A 20320-nucleotide genomic window follows, 5' to 3' on the forward strand; every position below is an offset into this window, starting at 1 on the left:
GAAGTGGAGAAACTATTGTCACAGATTTAATGGGGGAAAAAAGGAAGAAAAGGGGAGAGATTTTTCCATCACAGAGCAAAAGGATGGAGGCTTCGGTAATGTGTAAAATGAATAGTGTGCGTGGAGAGATAGCGAGGGATGAGAGGGAGAGATAGAGAGAGAGAGAGAGAACCCTTCAGCTGTGTCAGCGTGCAGTGGGAGGGTAAAGAAACAAATGGAGACGGATCAAAGAAAACAACGCTGTGTAGAGGAAAACAGGAAGAGCGGCTGGAGGACGGGAGAGAGGTGGGAGGAGGCTGAGGCACAGATGGGGTAAAAAAGAGCAAAGCGGTAGAGAAGACAAGAGGAGGGAGGAAGAGGGAAGGCGAGAAGCGACCGTGGGAATAGCATTATGTGTGTGATTGTCTGTCTAACTTAAGTTACCGGCTGTACGTAAAACACAAGACACGCGGCCAAAAAGAGGATCTTCATAACTATTTTAAATAGTACGTGATAATATATATGCGTTAGCAATTCCTAACAGGGAGTAAGTACAATATTTGTTTGCCCTGCAGGTCCGGGCTTGTACCGAGGAAAATTACAAGTAAAAAAGGGGACATGATTTTAAATGTTGATGATGAGTTTCATCATAATCTGCTGCCTGAATTGTGCGGATGACAAATACATCCCCTATCAGAAACATGAGTCTCCGACGGCACGACTCAGTGAGGCCTGTGAGGCAGGAAAAGTGACCTAAACTAACTAACTTAGTAGTGAGTTCCAGTTTAAATGTTATTAATGCAATATCATTGTCGATGAGCAGACTGACTACAGTAATGAACAACGATGGGCTAAATGTTAACTGAGTTGTCTGTCGCAGGTGTAATTTGTGCCATAACTGCTGGAGAAGAGACTCCGTGTGAGATCAGTTCCACCTGTTCTCTCCCTGCTGTGACAGGAGAAAGTACTGTACCTGTAGTCGGGAACGTCTGACTATCTGAATCTGACAAATTTGGTCAATGATAGATGAGAAAATGAGAAACAGGAAGTCCATGTATCTCTCGATGGAGTTCTTTTTTTCTCAATGTCAGTGCAGCAGACAGGAATAAAAAGGATGATCAATTGTGGATAATTGCATCAAAATGAGATCAACAGCAAAGACGTATCAAAGAATTATGTGACACCATTCCAACTGTACTAATGGTTCATACAATCAAAGGTTAGTCAGTGAATAGTAGTAAAGTTTGTAAAAACTGGTGAAACTCTAGGAGACAGTAAAAACCAACCTCTTATAATCTAAAAAACAATACACAAGATATATCTGAATTAACGCCAACACCGTAACTTCCTCAGGTTCCTTTGTTGATGGTGGTTTCCTTTGTCAACATTTTAAACTAAACTGATGTTGGGTGTTTTGCGCACTGCTTCACCAATAGAATATTAGTATTGTTTTGCACTTGACACAGTCCACTTTCTTCACAAAGGTTAGAGGCCAAGATCAATTCCACTCTCATGAGACTAGTTTAGCTTAGCTTAGCATAAAAACTAGAGGCAGAACACCCAGACCTTCAGGGTAGTTGGTCCCTGTCGGTTTCCTGTTGCGTTTTCTGTCATTCACTCTGCCTCTCGGTTCAGACGCCTCGCTCCCTGTGTTCCGCCCTTATAAGCTCCGCCCTTATCGTTTCCACCTGTGCCTCGTTCCCCTGTGTATTTAGTCTGTGTCGACTGCTTCTTCTGTGCCAGTTTGTCTCTAATTGTTTCATGATCGTACCAGTGGTTTACCCGAGCGTGCTGTCCCATATTTCGACCCGTTTCTGTGTACCTGTGATTCTTTGCCTGCCGATTTGGATTCATCCGCCGGCCTTGTCTGACTACCTGTGATCCTTGTGGCCCCAGCTCCCTAACAGCAGGGGGGGGAAACAGTGGGCCTGACTCTGTCCCAGCCCATCTAAAGCTCACCTAAAAAACAAATGACATCTTTGTTTGGTGGTTTCTCTGTCTGTGTGTGTGTTATTGTGTCTTTGGTTGCCTGGCACCAAATGAGAAAAACCTCAGTAGCAGATCACTCTGAAGAAGTGAAAACCACTGTGAGGACGTCCGCCATTTTTATTCAATTCAAAAATACTGCGGGCTGGAGGTGCATACCCGAGAGTGCTTTTAGGTGGATGGGGACGGACGTGTCACACATGTCAGCATTAGTGCACTGATGACTGATAATGAACATGGGGAGAGGGGGTGACCTAATTCAATCCCCTTTACATTGTGCGCTCAGCCTGTCAACTCAGCTTCTCTGTGTCTTTTCTGTTTCCAGTTTCCTTAACAGTAAATCCTGCGTACCGGGGGCAATGTGCACACATAATCCACTATGAGTTGTCCGTACTGTGGGTTTTGGCACTGAGGGTCCCCAGTCAGCAGAGCATTGTGACAGGGGGGGCGGGTGTTCAGTGATGATACACATACCGCAATGCCTGTAAAGAGCCAAATCTGTATGCAGGCATGTCGCAAAAACCCTCCAGGTTGTAGTCCAAGAATACCAAACAACTGCATGTTTCTCCATGTTCTTTTCCATCTTTGTGCGTCTGCAGGCATGTGGGTGCCCTCTTGGAACTCTGGACGCACGCACGCGAAGTTGAACAATTCTTTCCATCATCCGTTCGTATCACCGAGCAACAGAAGGCTTGAAGGAGGGAGGCGCACAAATGTGGGAGGGGACAAGCGAGCGAGGGAGGGATGCCCACAAACACCCCTCAAAGTTTAAACAAACATTTGAAGGCGACTGCGGAAGAAATCTCTGGGAGATTGTGCCTGTCGTTTTGTATACACGCCGGCAGCGCTTGTAGGCATTACACGATACTGACTGACAGGTCTGGCTACCATGTGGGGACTTGAGAAGACACTAGTCGATGCTCAATATTCGTTCCGGGACAAGAAATTACGTTAAAACTTGCATCATTGTAAAAAACAAAAAAGTGAATCCTCTGAGTGCGTAATAACTGCTGTTGCTGATTTGTGCATGTTGTGTAAGCCCCAGATACGTTGAGCAGCCGCTGTGTCCTGGTTCCAGACATCGTACCAACGTGCTTGGTGAATTAGTGACGATTAGTGATAGTTTACGCTCACATTGTCAACAATTAAGTCACCCAGGCATACAAACGACGGCAGTGAACGTCTATGCTTCATACAGACACATTTATTCATCCACATAATCTGCATCAAAATGAGATCAACAGCAAAGACGTTTCAAAAAAATATGGGACACTATTCCAACTGTACTAATGGGTTCATACAATCAAAAGTTAGTCAGTGAATAGTAGTAAAGTTAGTAAAAACTGGTGAAACTCCAGGAGACCGTAAAACCAACCTCTTATAATCTAAAAAACAACCCTCTTGGAATAATCTTGTTTGGTGTGTCTACAGATATAAGGTAATATAATTATATATATATATATGTATATGGTATATAGGTCCCTACAATGTCAGGCCCTCAGTGACGAAAAAACTAACATATGGATGTTGACGTCTGAGCCGCGTTGTTCACACCACCTGGCGCCAATTAGCTTCCGTTCTGGTCTTTGCATGCACTTTGTGTGTATGTCCTGTCAAGCCAAAAAGACTGCTTTGCATTTGACACTTTTGACATTCAAGTTGTTATTCGACATTTCATCGTCCTTTCCTCCCACACGGACAAATAAACAACTACTTCAAAAGGGTCAAAGCAACTTCAGGTTGATGGTTTCTAATTAGCACATCCTGCACAGGTCACCTTGGAATATTCATCTGCATAATAAGTGTGTCTGAAGCTGCAAAATGAAACTACTGAAAAGTTTAAGCCGCAAGAGGGTCGCGACGGCCGACATGACATCATTGTGTCACATGACTCAACTCAATGCAGGCTGTTTACCCAGGATCGTTAGTCACACGGCAGCCATCTAGGTGTTTTTGAAGTTCACACCAACAGTTTTCCCCAGCTGGTGCTGAATTCATTTGTGCTTTATTCTCTCCAATAGCTCCAGATACTGATAAAAATAAATGATTAAAACTCCACATATGCTGATTTTTGAGTGACACCTGTCGCCTGCACTTTATTATGTCTCAGCCTATTATAAGCCTATTATTGTCCCTGTAAAATGTCTCTTTGTCTCTCTCCAGTGACATTCCAACCTCGTCCACACACCTGTTCCCTAATGAGACCCTGGTCTCCCCCACCTGCACCTCATTCCCCCGTTAGCCACTGTGTGCCACTGAGCATTCAAAAAGAAGGAAATAAACTGTGACAGTAGGTATCGTGTTATGGGGCGGGAACGCAAATAAGCGCTGCGCGTCCGCCCTTGGCCCGTGTGGAGCGGCCAGATGGCAGGAAAGTCAACTGATTAGGTCAAACATGTTTACAGAAGGTGAGAATGTGTGGACGGAGGCCGGTGTTGAGATGGCAGCGTCCTGCTGAGAGGCGACGAACGTCACGCTGCCGGCGGTGAACAGGAGACGTGCTGATTCATTTTGCTCTGTAAACGTCTGTAAACGTCTGATTTGTTTATCAGTGAGAACCAACGTAAAGTGTGAACGTGCCCCAGAGTCCAAATGTTTTTCTCCCTCCAAGTGATCCTTTGGAATTGATACACAAGGACTCGAATGGTTGCCGTTGTTGTATATTTAAGGCGTGTTGATTGATTCACAAAGTCAACTCGTATTTAACTGTATGTCTGAAAACTTCTGGTAGCTGCCCCGAGGCCTTTGAGCATCACAGGGAATTAAGGTTTAAAGCTAGCAAACTGCTACCTTTGCTCGGCAAAATGACATCATTCGAACTCCAACTGGTCTAAAATGATGCCAGCTGTGAAGTGACGCAGTTGGAGCGGTTTGAACAAGGTTTCAGCTGGTCTGCAGCCACCACCTCACCGCCGCTGTTCTCTTCACCTTGTGATGCTGAGGAGAAACCTGCTGTATTAGGAACTATAGAGGGGAACTATTGTGAAGAAAGAGTTTTAAAGGGGGTGTTGGTCAGAGCAAGGAGCCTGAACTGGGCCTCACCCAGGCCGCTGGACTGATGCGTGTGACCCCCTTTTTTTTTTTTTTTTTCCCAATTTTGGTGTCATTCAAATTCCTTTTGGATTACATGACACTACTGTTCAAACTTCAGCAAAATATAGTAGAAATCTTTGTATACAAAATCCGTTTTATAAATCCCATTATATGCTCTTCTGTGTTAACTATGTTAAGCATTTTCATATCTTACTAAATGTTTCATATATAAACATGCAACCAAATCTTCCAAATGTGTCTTACCAAATAATATATATATGGTTCTCTGTAAAACAATAATAATGTTGAAGTGGGACCTTGAACAAATCTCCTTTCTCAGTTGCATCATCTATACTCACTGTATAAACATGAAATAAAGTTTTTTACTATACTTTAATGTAGTTCTAAAACAGATATTAGGACATCTATAAGTGTTTATTAACGAAATATATTTGTCAACAATTATACATTCTGTGAAGACATATTTTTTATTTGTGACCAGGCCCCAGAATTAGTTATTAATAAATACATTAACATAAATATCTAATAGTGTTCACTAAGAGTGTTAAAGAAATGACCACATTTCATATGCTGCTTATGGATGACTGAAAATTACGTGTTAACGGTTTTATTAATAAAGCAGTGTTACAAACTGATCTCCACTATCGATCAAACAACAGTAGCCTACTCTCAATTTGCTTGTGCTCGTTAATCAGCCTCAAAATGTTTTGACAAATCAAAAAGCAGAGCTACAGGGTCACAACCCTCACAAATAAAACAACCGTAAAGAGGAGATGAAGCTGCCACACCTCTCCTCCTTTTCCCAGTGATTTGGTTTCCCGCTCACATAATCACACTCGCTCCCTGATTAGAGCCTCTGTTAATATTTTACAGCGAGCAGAGGTTTCATCACTCTGATTTCAGCAGATGATCAAGAAGATTTTTAGACCACAAACACACAGCCTCCGCCCCCTTCCCTCCCCCATACATCATCTGCATAACACGTGCACAAAAAAATCTGCACGTCTTCGAATCAGCATGGATGACAAGCAGATGAATGTGCTTGACTGCCCCCTGGTGGCATTAGATTACATTTCAACACGCAGAGGAGAGACGAGCCGACTGATGGAGGAAGGTGGACGAGCCGCAGGGGGGCGTCTTAAAGAGAGGACTGGGAGTGGAAAAGGGGAAGAAGATAAACTGACGAATAAAACGGTTAATGAGACTTTAGAGTATCACAGATTACGGCTGTGCTGCTGGGAAATAAAACCGAAGGAAGGCGCCGGAGAGAAGAGAAAACAAAAGGGCAGAGGAGGTGAAAGAGAGTACATGAGGATGTATGAGAGCTTGAAGTGGAGAGGAAGTGGGAAGAAGGGGCCTATGTGCCCCCCCCCCACCCCTCCTGCTCGCCCTCCTGCCCTTTTCTCTTTTTTTTGTGTGTTTTATCTTTATCTCAAATTCATCAGCTCTTTTTTCCCCCCTTATCCTTTATCTCAATCATTTTCAACCCCATGCTGTCTCCCTCCTTTAAGGTTCCTTGATGCTTGTTCCTTCACGTCTGTCAATCATCCTTGCCGTCAAGTCTGATCTCTCAAACACATTAACGGGTTGTCTCTCTTTATCTACAGCTAGAAATAGAATGTAGGCAGAAGACACATTCCTATTTAAATCAATATACGTTCACAGCCGTGGCAATATTAATGTTTAGATATCTCACTGAGATTTTAGTAGCGAGCTTAACGTCTTTGTTATCTTATCCAATCCAAACCTATTCATGGACCAGCAAGGACTGAAGTGAGCAGCAACGATACCAAGCGCAGAGAGCCAGAAGCTTAACACACTGCTGCCGAGCGACAGAGAGCACACTCCCATCGCCGGTTATCGCTTTACCGGTGGTGGTGTCACCAGAAGGATTGTTTGGTCCCCACGTTACAACTGTGTCAAAGCCACTGGGCTTTTCCTGGGAGGTTGGAACTAGAGGGAAACTGGTAAGTTAGCTATGTTGGTAACTCCAACATGATTTAATGCTACTTTGGGCATAAAAAGGACGGTGGGCTTTTGGCCAGTGGCCCCTTCGAGAAGAACAAGCCACCAAACAAACTCTCCCGCTACCCATCTCCAGAGCTGCAACACGTTCTTCCAAAAAAACGTTAGCAGCCCCTTTGTGTGGGTGGTCTCCATGAGAACTAACAATCGGGATTTTCTTTCATACCAGTCCATTGACCATGGAAAACGGGTGCTCCACTCCTCTTCCATTTCTATAAACAGCCTCTGCTTGCCCTCCTTACCCCTTTGTTCCTCTCTTTCCCTCATCCCTCTCTTTATTGCAGCAACACTCATATCATTCTACAGGATCCTCATTCCTCAAGCAAACACGCCCCCGCATTTTCAAACGGAAGAATGAAAGCAGACGCCGGCTCACAAAATGCAAACATGTTCCCAATGAAACGTTTAATTGTATTCACATGCATTAATTTTGCTAATAATCACCTGATTTGCATTGCTTTTTGCCTTCCAGAAACAAAGGGGAATATTCTTTCAATGGACAAGAAATGGAATAATTTCACTGAGAAGTTGGACTTGGATGTAATCTGCCACAACGGATGCCAATTTAGCAAATGGCGAATCTTGATTTTGGAAATCTTCTGTTATGATTTATGTTGCTGACAGCGGCGGGAATCAATCGGAATCCCTTCATTGCAGCTCAAAAAGAAGCGAGGGGCAATATTATATCTTACATAAGCAATTTTATTTTAGCGATAAGCAAAGATCTTCTCCCTGTTTTTTCCGATTTGGCCATTATTTGGCCATGGTGCTTCAGCATGGAGAGGCGGCTACTCTTTCCAACATCCGCAACTGAGCTGAATCTGTACCGTGATACATACAGCCCTCCCTTGCCTCCTAAAGTGATAACAGGTGGGAAGCGGCCAGCTAGCAAGTGTTTCAAACATACACCCAGAGTGCAGAAAAATCCCAGCGCAGCAGAAAGGCGGGCAGGTGCTATTCATGGAGTCTGAGAGATAGTGAGGGGGGAAATTATCGAGAGAATAATGAGAAAATGAGCCGTTGCCCGTTGCTGTGTCCTTGTGAAGGTGTCCGTGTGTGTTGAAGAGGGAGGAGACACATACAGAGAATTAATCAATATTAGATACTACTCTACGGTACTGTGTTCAGGTTATATAAATTACCCGTGAAGAGGTCAAAGACAATCATGAGTATTTTACATCAACTTGCATTGAACAGAACAAACTAGTTAGTTAGAGTTAGCAACACTTAAGTTTAGTGGGCATATTTGGTGCCTCGAGTTGTTGAGAGCACAGTTTGGTTTTCGGGGGGGGCTTTGATCTTGGCACAAGTGAGGCTGTTGGTAACAAAATATCTTTAGAAAAGAGTAAACACATGCAGCAAATGTGTTGCTCGGGGGTACAAGATGTTCTGAGGCAGCATCAGACCCAGCGGGCAATAAGGATGAAGTGAGCGCATGCAGAGAGGAGGATGCTTTGTGGTAGGAACTGTTGGTTGTGTGCATTTAGGATGTTGAGTGCTGCCTTTCCAGATGAACCAAAAGAAAAAAAGATGGTGAAGATGCTGATGTACATCTACTTACTTAATAGTAACTAGTAACAATAATACACAGCTGGAGAGTCGGATGCTTTGCGGAGAGAATATGTAAATCCCCCCTCCCTAAAAAACATAAAAATAATGATTAGCAAGTGGGAACCTGGGAAATGCAAGGAAATTTAAAACTGAAACGTGGTCCGATGATCCGCATGTGTGTTTACTCGCTGTGCCACGGGTGGACGCGGCCCACGAGGTACGAGGAAGACGGAGAGGAGGAGGAGGAGGAGGAGGCCTGGCTACTCTGACTACAGCAGAGCTGGAGAGTCAGAATACGTACAAAAATAACTGGACGCCATGAATTAGCATCTACAGAGCAGATCTTACCAATGCTACAGCCACACCACCACTCCCTGGCTGCTCAGAGACGCCCACTCAAATATTCCTATTGTAGTCACTTTGTACGCTTTCTTCAGTACAGATTCTCACAGCAGGCCAGTCCGGCCTACATCAAAAAACCGACTCACCGGCCTCCTTCTCAGTGTCCGGAGCGAGGAGCAGTCCGATGCGTGGCTTTGAAGCACGACAGCAAACAGGAGTAAAATATACGGGCAGACACGTGCACAGAGCGGGTGACTTATCTCCTTTCCATTACACCCAAAAGTGAAACTGCGTGAAATCCCCTCCCTCGTTTTGTAGGGGAAACTGACGAGGCCCGCTCTCACGTTTCAATCTGGCAGAATAAGAAAACGACGACCGTGTAAGAGACAGAGGGGAGACGGTGTGAAGATAGAAAAATTGAGAGCGGGGACGGAGGGGATGCAGAGATACAGTCATCAAAGTTAAAAGACGGCGGACGAGCTCTGAGATCAAAGCAGCGACGAACTGACAGAGGGACTCGACCGAGGAAGAGGAAAACGTCCATCGCCGTGAAGATAAAGTGACAGGAGAAAGAGGGCGCCGGGCGGTGAGAAAGAAAGACGGACTGTGGGGAGATAGAGGGCGAAAAAGAGAGAGGGAGTCAGCGAGCAGATCACACGAGAGGAACATTGGGCGTTTGAAAAGAAATGGGTAATGAGATGCTAATGTAACAACAAAGGAGCTAGTGCCCTCCGGGGGGAGCTCTGCTACAGCAAGCTGCTTCGGCGTGAACACATTAAGAGGGCGGAATCAAATTTAAAAAAGCCCTTTATTAAACTACTGCAATGTACACAGATTCATTCAGGCTCATATATTATGATAAAAGTTCAATTATATTCATCTCAACCCACCTCTGGCCCTGTTTGAGGAAAATAAAAGTTCCCCTGGAGAGAGGGGCGATCAAGGTGACAGAGTGGGAAAGGAAGCGAAGGAAATAAAGAGGGCATCAGCTCCTCGTAGCACCTCCTCCACAGAAGTACATGTTCATGGCCCCCTGCAGCTTGTGATACGAGGGGAGCAAGAGGACTGTTGGTGTGAACAGAAAACCAAAGGCCGAATAAGAGACTATGGAGACCCATGAGGGAAGGTGAAGCTGAGGGAGAAAGCAGCTTCTTTATGAGTGGGAGGAGGAGATGAAGCTTTACAAGTAAAGGGGGAATAATGGCGAGATCCATGGCGCAAAATATGTAATTACCCAAAGGAACAACAGGGAAGGAGGAGTGATGTGGAGGATCTGTGCGAAAAGAGTGACTGGGCCGAACTCAAGAGGCCGTCAAAGAGAATGCTGGAGGAGGAGAGGAGCACCACTGACAGCCATGAGCCTGGAGATAATAAAGACGCACTATGAAAGCCTGATAATCATTATAACAACGCTCTCAAGAGGATGCTGAGAATGAGCCAACACCAAAGCACAAGGAAAGGATGAAAGCAAGTTTAGGGCCACGCCAAAAACGCTGCAGGGCACAGGTGTGTGATGAAGACAAAAGTCATGTGGAAAGTGTGTCGCATTCACGTGTCGGATGAGACGCAAAAGGCAGATGAAAAAAAAAAAACTGTGATCCCGAGAGGATGATGTCATTGAGCAAATGAGTACAAAGGGAAAAATAGAGGAAGAATGAGGTTGAGGAGATTCCTTAAGGGGGGCAGTTGAGGTGGTGTACTGCAGGTGCACTAAATAATGACGCAGTCTGCTCCAGGAACTGTGCAAACCTGAATGAGAGCTTTGTATCAACTTCCTCGGCTTGCAAAACGTGAAAACGTGAACAACCCACGGTCACGTTTAGCTACGTTCATGTTTTCAGTGAATCCAAAAGCGAAGACCAAAAAAACCTCCCCAAAAAAACGCTTGGTCAGCCTTTCGTTGCTGTGAGGACCTGCAGGCCCGGGAGCGTGTTAGCGGTGGCACGGGATAATTGGGTTTTTGTTCTTAATTAGGCTAATTAATTAGGAAACGCAGTTGAGGCCACGAGTGCTCGATCAGGTCATTTTGGGATTAAACAGGCGAGCGGAAGAGTTGTATGAAGGGCTGTGGGAAGAGGAACGAGATCATGGAGTTTCGTGGGCTAAAAGGTCACTTAAGACCTTGAAGTTGCAGCTATAAACCCCTTCGTCCTGCCGCTGAACGGTACCTATAAATGATTCATGTGAGTGAATGAGGGTAATTACTTGTTAGTCAATCAATCAGCGCTTTTAGGGAGTCTGCGAATTGAAAAAAAGAACCGGCTTATTTATGCAGTTTGCCGACTGACGTGCTTCATCTGCCATGAGAAAGATGTGAAATGATGGAAGAAAGAAAAGTGAATAAAAGAGGAGAGCTGAGGATCATTCACAGGCAAAATAAAATAATAAAATGTAAAATGTGTGCTTTCATGTGTCCATCAGTTTGCTGTGTGTGACTCCAAGTTTCCAGAGGTTTTCTAAATTCTCCAACGGCAGCAGAGTGAACAGCAAATTCTTCATTTCTGCCAAATGTAAAAAAATCAGCCTGAGGTGCTGCTTATATCCAATAAGGCAACTATGGCCTCCAGCTGTTATAGCGGCTGTTGCTAAGGACAACCCTGTCTCCTCCGGAATTAGGCTCCCATAGAAAACACTACACGTTTCGAGGGAAAGTCATTTTCTTCTAAAATTGTCGCAGTTTTAAACTATTGTCGTTGTGGTAGTAGTTTGTAAAAACAACTTTGTTTGGCTTACATGGGTATGTTATGTTACTTACATTATGAATTAATAATATGAATTGATGAATCAGAGGCAGAGTTATTAAGCTCTCTGTTGTGGGAGGAGGAAAGGCTCAATATAAATGCAGTGTGTTTCCCATATTCTGTGCGGAACTGGCGAACGAAAGGAACAATGTTCCTTCAGTGTCCCCGTCAGGTCTCCACGGCGACACAACGTGTCCACGCACTCACCTCCACGAAGAGGAAGCAGGGCACGATGTAGGTGCTGGTCTTCTCCACGCCGCTGTCATCAGGGAAACTCCTCATTGCCCTCCTCTGTGCCGACAGCTGGCTGTCAATCATCTGTGAGGGTCAAAGGTTGTTGCAAAGCTTTAGTTGGATTTTCAAATCAATAAGACATGGTGTTTACTCCATGTGCTGCCTTTTTTCGCTAAAGCTACAATTTTCAAATATTGATCTTGACATGGCATAATGAATAGTGGGCCATCACTGCCAGTTGGAAGCTGGCGGGAGATTAAGTGTGTGTGTGTGTGTGTGTGTGTGTGTGTGTGTGTGTGTGTGTGTGTGCGTGTACCTGTCCGTCCAGCTCATCTCCCACACTACGGGACCCAGCATCCTAATATGTGTTGTGCCCACTTATAACCGTAGTTGATGCAAGTCCCAATTTCATTTTGCTTCTATTGAATGTTGGTTCCTCTAAACCAGCCGTCAGCAGTCAATAAAAAACATTCCCAGCATTTGGTTGAGGTAAAAACAAGCCTCCGCTAGTCTGCAGCAGGAGGCGTTCGGGCCTTCGTCATGCCTCTAAAACTGACATCCACAGAAAAGTTGTTGTCCATAATACTAAATTGAGTGAGGCGTAGTAATAAGTAATGAAAGAGAGGCTTGTAATTTAGCCTATTTAGTTCACACATGATATCACTTCACTACAACTTCACACTGATCCCAACTACACCTGTAAAACGCCAGCTTGGCCGTGGATAATAACTAGCTTGGTCGTTTAGCAAAGAGAGAGACCTGCCTGGCAACTCGAGTCACAACTTTGTGAAACAGTGAGTCAGTAAACAGTAGCCTGCATTCCAGGAGAGTGTAAATAATTTGTCTTGGCACCTGGCTTAGAGTTAATCTCTGGGTTTGGCAATCTGTTCAATCGCAAGCGGAAAGAATGACTTTTTTGAGGAATTTCCCCTTTTTTCAGCCGAGAGTTGATGCGTCGATGAGCTATGATCTTTTGGAGCGTCTGTCCCGACATGCGCTGCAAGTTAAAAACATTGCCTGTGCGCTGCTGCTGGTGTTGAAGGGCAAAAGCTGCACGTGATTACACCAGTGGCAAAAAAAAAGATACCCTGGCAACTAAGCAGTGGAGATGTGCGTAGACTGACTTTATTCATAATGAGCACAGTTTACGAGTGGTGCCGTCCATCCATTGGTAAAGGAGCAGTGATCTGCATATTGTCAATTCTACGGATAATCGTGTCTGAGCACACAAAGAGAAACCTTTTATCGTGCGTCGTCAGAGCAAAAACGTCATTTTGATGCACAAAACTACTGGTACGCACACACGAGGCACACAATCTCTCTCACCAACGCAGAGATGCCCTCACCGATTAATTCTGCAGGATGCATAATAAACGCACGTACACACAAAAGAGTTGGGAGGTGGGCACGGGGGGGGAGGGGGGGTTGAAAGGAGGAGAAGTAGAGTGGAAGGAGCGGAGCGATGATCAAAAACAAAAGCCTGACAGAAAGAGATAAGAGAGAGACAAAGTCATGACGCAGACCTTTGGAGACACTTCAGAAGCGAGGAGGTTGGGGTGAAAGCCAGCAGACTCAGCAGCTGTAAGTAGAAAGAAAAACAAAAGGCTTCAGCCCTCTAAAGAGGGAGTAGAAGGAGACAGGCGAGGCCATGGTGGGGAAAGTTAGTGGAGGAAGGTCAGCGGACGAGATGCTCGCAGGTTGCTGACATGCGGACCACGGCGCTCATGCTGAATAGCTTCCGTTTTGATTTCTTGGGACACGGTATTTTAAACGGTCTGTGAATCAGACAGTGAAGCGCAGTTTTCCAAGAAACTTCGAAATCGTGATTTCATCACAGTAGGCTTCAATTTAATTAAATTTGTTCAAACACCAAGTGGTTCTCCTCTCAGACATCGAGCCCATACCCTCGTCTCCTTGGCAACAATTATCTTGTCAACTTTGTGGCTGAGGGCAAAAATGTTGGCGTCTTTTTCAGCCTTTTCACAAATCAATGGTGGCTTCTACTGAGAGCGGAGGAATGCGTCTCCATCCGTGAAAAACATTACAGACGTGAGAAATGACAAAAAGGGACACTATGAAGATGAAGAAAATTAAATCGGATTCCTCAAAGCAGTAAAGAGTAAAACTCTCCCCATCGTTCAGGATTAACATTTGAACGTGAGGAGGAGAGGAATAGATGAAATATTTAAGGAGCATCAAAGTATAAGAATTACTAACTGACTCATTCAAGATGTAATAATCCCAACTTCTTCTCTCATGTTGCACAGTTTAATCTAACAGGAAAAAACTACTGGAGCTGTGATTAAAAGATTAAAAGACTTGTATATGCAAAATATTACAGATTACGATCATTTAAACATAATGGACTAAGAGGGATTCGATCATCATCATTTCCAATGTCGTACAATGTGGAGATTCACATATATTTATCATTATGTTCGTCTATTTACAGCTTCAGTTGAGACTTAAAAGAGCCATTCAGATAAGGATGCCAGTAGTGTAAGGATCCCTGATGATGCTACTTGGTGACATCTTAAGGAGGGCAGCATGTTAGCGTTAGCAGTAAGCTAACTGTACAGAGGTTGCATTGAGTTACATTATGGATCAGTAAAGAGGTGTATAATAGGTCAATTAACATGTTCAAATATTATATAAATAATATAAGTTTTGATTAGAAGTGGTTTGAAGTAGACATTTCCTGAGAAACATGAGATATGAGGGAAATACTCATTATTATATCGTAGTGACTATTCCGTACATATTCTCTTCTTGTTTATGGCAACAAATGTAATGAAATGTCTGAAAGCATCCCTTCAAAACGGTTTCTATCTGCACATGACACACATGCAGTATTCCTGTCTGATTGTCGTGGAGTGTGACTTGTACACACACACAAACACACACACACACCCACACAAACATATATACACATGCAGCAATGCATCCTACACTTTGTGTCCTACGCTGTGTTTTAAGTGTGTTCATCTTTCATGCTGTGGTTCTCTCCAATATCGCCTGTCTGTCTCTTGAGAAACCCCATCCATTTCTTCTGTTCCAGTAAGTCAGTACAGTCAAACCTCGGCTACAGCACAACGTGCTTTGATCGGGGAAACGGCATTTGTCGGTAGTAGAGACAGCGGGTTGTACAAGTTGTGGCAGAAGATTAAAGGATTGCAAACACACATACACACACACACGCACACACGCAAACACAGACACACAGGAGGATGTCTCCCTTTAAGCGACCGCCTTCCAAAGAAGTGAGTGGCAATCATGCATAACGTCGTCATGACTCTTGTGTTGCTATTCACCATGATGGGCATCCATAAGCTCCGCATTGGCATCACAGCGACAAAAGACCCACTCACCAACTCGCTGGCACACGCACACTCACACACACACACACACATTGAGATTTACCCGCACTCACACCAGTGTGCACTGGCTCATTCGGACACACAAGTGATCGTCATCTCTTTACGTGTCAACTAGGATGTTAGTCCAACAAGTGGTGCAGCACAACTGATGCCCGTGTGTGTGTGTGTGTGTGTGTGTGTGTGTGTGTGTAAAACAGAGATAACACATTGGACAGAATTACTCTTGTGCTTCACCTCAGGATACAACAATTTCACTCCAAAAGAAGTGCAGCAGTCACTCTTACCTTAAATCTCTGTCCGTTGGAAACTGCTGCTGCTGCACAGTGGCCGCCGCCTTTTCCGGGTCTCTGTCTCTAGGAGGATTCGCTCCTGCTGCAGACTCCCATTCTGTGTGCTCCCCGCTCTGCTTCTTCGTCTTTTCCCCCTTTTGTCTCTTTCAAAGCAAAAGCACCCTTCACTTGTGCCGCCCTGCCACGAAGAAGCCCATCGGCACTGAGGGAGAATAGAGAGAGAGAGAGAGAGAGAGAGAGAGAGAGAGAGAGAGAGAGAGAGAGAGAGCTGTCCAGCCGGGTCTATATCTGTCTGCACTCTGCTGCTGGGTCGCTAAGCTAAATATGATGATCTTCAACAGCACTTCAAGGCTAATTAGATGGAGGGATCCACGGGCTCGGTGAGGGAGGTTTCTCAGCGAGGTTGCCAGTGGATACGCGGGGAGATTCTGTGCGTTTACATCTGTGCGCTTGTGTGTGTGAGAAAAGGAGAAGGGGAGGCAAATAAAAGGAGGAGGAGGAGGAGAAAAATGAGAGTGGGAAGAGGGAATAAGAGAATGAGACAGCTGAAGAGGATACAGAAAGCAGAAGAGAGCCAGAATGTGTATGAGAGAGGGGGAGGGAGAGAGAGAGAGAGAGATGGAGGGACTGTATGTGTGTCAGAGTCTGAGGCAACACATGGGCTAAAATGGGAGTCTGTGCACCACTTTGATAATGGCAGACACCACTGGCTCTGTGAGTGCACAGGTGTGTGTGTGTGTGTGTGTGTGTGTGTGTGTGTGTGTGTGTGTGTGTGTGAAGCAGGAGAGGGGAAAAATTGCTCTGCAGAGAGTTTGTGTGTCTGTGAATGACAATCCAGACAATGTGAGGTCCGGTCACCCCATCTTCCTACCAGTGACTCCCCTGAACATCCCTTCATGCTGATTATTTAAATATGACACTTTCACTCACACACACAGTACATTCTGGTAGAGTATTGTTATCTGTTTGGGGTTAGTTAGGTTCATTTTATATTTTTGTAAATTTAATTGTACATTGAATATGTTAATACTCCTGTACTGTGTTATTTATGTCTTATTGTCCAATGTATGCACCACCGGCCAGGACAAATTTCTTGTATGTCCAACATTCTAAGCAATAAATGCTTCTGATTCTGATTGGAACGTCCAATCATTCAGATTAGCAATCATCATTAATAAAACAGATTGTCCAGGATGTGACAGACTCACTCAAAACATAAGTGGGTCTAGTGTTTTAACCCAAATTTGAGGGAAGCATCAGCGGGACAGGTGGCCGAGGAACATGTACAGCAACCCTTTGACAATATACATTCACAAACACATCTTCAAAAGCCTTTTGTGTCGGGGGAAAGCTGCCCACACTCTCGCTGCACTCAGACGAATCATTCACAGCTAGGGAGAGGGCACGGACCACTCACAGTAAAGTGTATTTTTTTCCAGATTGAATCACGGATAATATCACGTGGTGTGACGGATGTCACGGTTCCCATGACAACTTGCTGCATTCATCGAGGGAAAGGAAAAGCGAGGAAATGCGCTTAATAGGGCTCGTACAATGTAGACAGAACCAGGGGCACTTCAAAATGGCCTTGCTCACAAACCAATGAATCCCCAAATCTGAATAACACGCCTCTCTCTCAAACTCGCACAAACGCACACCAACAAAACTGGCCTCACTCAACGGAAGAACAGAAGAAGCCAGTATCATATCAAGCTAATTAAGGTTATGTAATGTCTTCCTCTTCGCCTTCTCATTATCATCTTCACTTAAATAAACCGAAAGAGGCAAAGCAGCTTTATTTAAAGAGAACATTTCATCACAGGAAAACACAATCTGCTTTGCATTCAAACAAAAGAAGAGGCTACTAATGAGGTCTACAGTGAGTAAAAGCACCGTTAGCAGCCCGTTAAAAGTCAACTAAAGCCACACTCCATTGAACAGCTTCAATAACGTGAAGCCATACCGGGCATTGACTATAAATACTCCTAAAAGGTGGACATTTCCCCTAGATTATGAAATAACAAAACCTAGTTGCTGCAAGGACAAAGAAACAACTGTATTAATATCTGTCTTTTGCAGTCTCCCAAAGGGCATCTGTGTTATATGCTGCATGACTTTGACTCACACTCTGCAGCTGTGTGGCTTTCAAGTGGCATCCTTTCCATGAGGGTTGATAACTTTTCACAAATGGCCTGTCTCATCCTACACAGTGATGTATCGAAAAAGACAAGAGTTGTCAAAGTCAAGGAGGAAGGTGAGCAAATGTACATGTTTGTGTAGCGTGGAAGTTAGACACACACTAGCACAGCCATGCACAAGCACTCACAGACACATGTACACATAATAACAGATTATCCTTGTATCCACTGCAGTAAGTATTATGCAAGATACAGTATGTAATGTGTCGCCTATTTCCATTTCCCAATCATTTTAGTTTGTCATAGTGACCTAACCCAATCTATCAATCTATTCAGATGGCATCACCACAATTCTTACTTTACTCTTAATAATACCACGGCTAGCTGGTACCCCAAAGGAATGATTCAAAATATCTTTCTTGGGAAAAAAATATGTTTTTGCTAAAAAGTTGAGATTCTACTGAGAACCATTTCATTGTCAGGGTTCTTTAAACAGTTTGAAATAAAGTTTTCTTTCAGGGTTGTGTTTTGACCCAACGGGCCACCGTAGTTAGTGGGTTTCATTACATTTTTGCTTGCATGTTGTTGAAAGATTGAGGTAACCCACGTGAACCTCACATGAGAATCCACTGATCCCCTCAGTCCATTTCTTTACACCTCCATTATGCACACACACACACGAATGGGGCTCTTTCTACAGTATGCTACTAAAGCACATACACGCTGACAAAGAGCGGCGTTTAGAAGGTGCTGGCAGTGACATGCATGAACACACAGGCACAAAAGCACACGCATGCAGAGCATTGTTACACACAAAAGAGAGAGAGGGAGAGAGAGACTGTTTTCCCATTTAGTAAAGGGAAAGCTGTGTGATTTTGAGGCTGTGCGCTCCCACTATCTGGTCTGGTGGGTCATGTGACGACTCTCTTGTCTTGGGGAATCAAAAGTAGGCCGAGTCCGTGGATGTACTCATTTATTTCACTATCGCTGTGGATCACAGCCAAGGATATTCTCTCCTCAAATTCCCATGCTTGGGAATTTCAGCCATGAAAAATTAAACTGAAGATTTTTAGCAATATTGGATTAAAAAGATGACACGGTAGAGTTACGCTATCACATGTAATTCATGTGACCATCTCTTAAGCGCGATGATTCTTTAGGGGTTCAAACCCTCGATTGGGAATTTATAGAGCAATTAAAAATGAGGAAATGTGGCTGAATTATATGGCGGGAAATTAAACATTAATTAAAAAATTATAGTCAAGTATATATAATAATAGCTAGGCCCAGTTGTATTTGGAGCTATGGATGGCTGAATTGTGCCTTTGGTCTGTCCTTGGCTTCACTCGCAAACAAGACATTCATTCTTACCCTCACCAGGATCATAGTAGGTATTATTTTGTCAAGTAAAACAGGACACTTGAAGGAAATAGCTTTTTCTTATGGACATGTCGTGTAGAAAAAACACACGGATCACAATATAGTCGTGAAAAATAGAGGTTTGAACCGACATCCAGAACCTGGTACACCCAGACGGATGTTTTGTGTAGTGTGGTGGAAAAAGTCTTACTGATCGATTCATTGAAAAGGAACCTCCACAGAAACCTACCTTGAGGGAAACGACACACCGGAGCTGCTTGTTAGGTTTAAAGCTTCACAGAGGACGACCGCAGCGGCCAACGTGGATTCACATCGGATTCCCACAGGACCCTGTATCCCAAAGGAAATATCAAAAGAAGTCCCTTTTCAAACCTCATCTGCTTTATGATGCTCTACTTCCCTCTCATCTGTCAGATCATAACCTCTGCATTTATTGAAGCTATTTGTTTTCATTCATATGCCAAAAGACAGTTACGAACATTCAACCAGCGGTAATTTTTTTTTAAATTAATTATTAATTATTAAAAATAACTATTAATTCAACCAAATATTGGCTTGTTTTCTTATTTAGCACGGATAATGAAAATCACCTGTGACAACAGGAAGTGGTCGCGAGCAACCTGCAAGAACACTTTGGTGATGGGTTTCAACGTGATATCCATAACCATAAAGTAACGTATACGACGTTCCTAAATTTAGCGCACGCAACTGTAACAATGAAAATGTTGACACCCAAATACGCAATAAAAAGCAAACACACGCGCCATGTCATCCCGGGCCGATGCTGTCGGGTGAACCGCTGTTTGTCCGCTGTCATCCGAAGCGACAACAACAGGAAGCGCGAGGCCTCTCGCGTGCGTGCGCGCGCGCGCGGCTGGAGTCAGGTAACCGCCGCGCAGACGCGCGCCCGTTGCTCCTCGCAGACGGCAGGAGACGCGGAGGGAGGCGGCGCGCGCGAGCGGCTCGGCCCCGGACGGTTTTGCCTCGTGTTGGAATTTACTTTTTGTTGGTTTGAAAAAAAGGAAAAAGAAGGAAAAAAACGCTATCACCTTCTCACCGAAACCAACTTCACCGTCCGGTAAAATAAAAAAAAATTAAAAAAAAGTTTGATAAGCGTCACATAAGCGGTCGTCCCGGCGTCGCCTTTGTGGAGCGAGCTCAGCGCGGAGGCTAACTCAGGTGTTCAGTTACACGGGGAACTTTGAGCTATTTTAGCTGTGTTG

The 20320-nt window shown here is 44.3% G+C and overlaps 1 protein-coding gene across 9 annotated transcripts in view; it reads right to left on the bottom strand.

Annotated features, from left to right (window-relative positions):
* Positions 1-19927, bottom strand: part of LOC120824934 (phospholipid phosphatase-related protein type 5) — a 40670-nt gene extending 20743 nt beyond the window's left edge. The window contains exons 1-4 of one of the 9 annotated variants that reach the window (XM_040186105.2): positions 19688-19927; positions 19327-19427; positions 15574-15781; positions 11886-11996 (exon numbers count right to left, since the gene is read on the bottom strand). In XM_040186105.2, the coding sequence (XP_040042039.2) occupies positions 11886-11996 (111 nt within the window). In that variant the 5' untranslated portion in view covers positions 15574-15781; positions 19327-19427; positions 19688-19927. Of the gene's footprint in view, positions 1-8605; positions 8759-9083; positions 9183-11885; positions 11997-13435; positions 13492-15573; positions 16952-19326; positions 19442-19687 lie in introns of those variants that run through there. The other 8 variants (XM_040186107.2, XM_078080236.1, XM_040186106.2 and 5 more) reach the window with 8 other exon arrangements.
* Positions 19928-20320: the final 393 nt, after the last annotated feature.

This window comes from Gasterosteus aculeatus, chromosome 9 (assembly GCF_964276395.1).
Source record: "Gasterosteus aculeatus chromosome 9, fGasAcu3.hap1.1, whole genome shotgun sequence".
Classification (NCBI taxonomy): Eukaryota; Metazoa; Chordata; class Actinopteri; order Perciformes; family Gasterosteidae; genus Gasterosteus; species Gasterosteus aculeatus.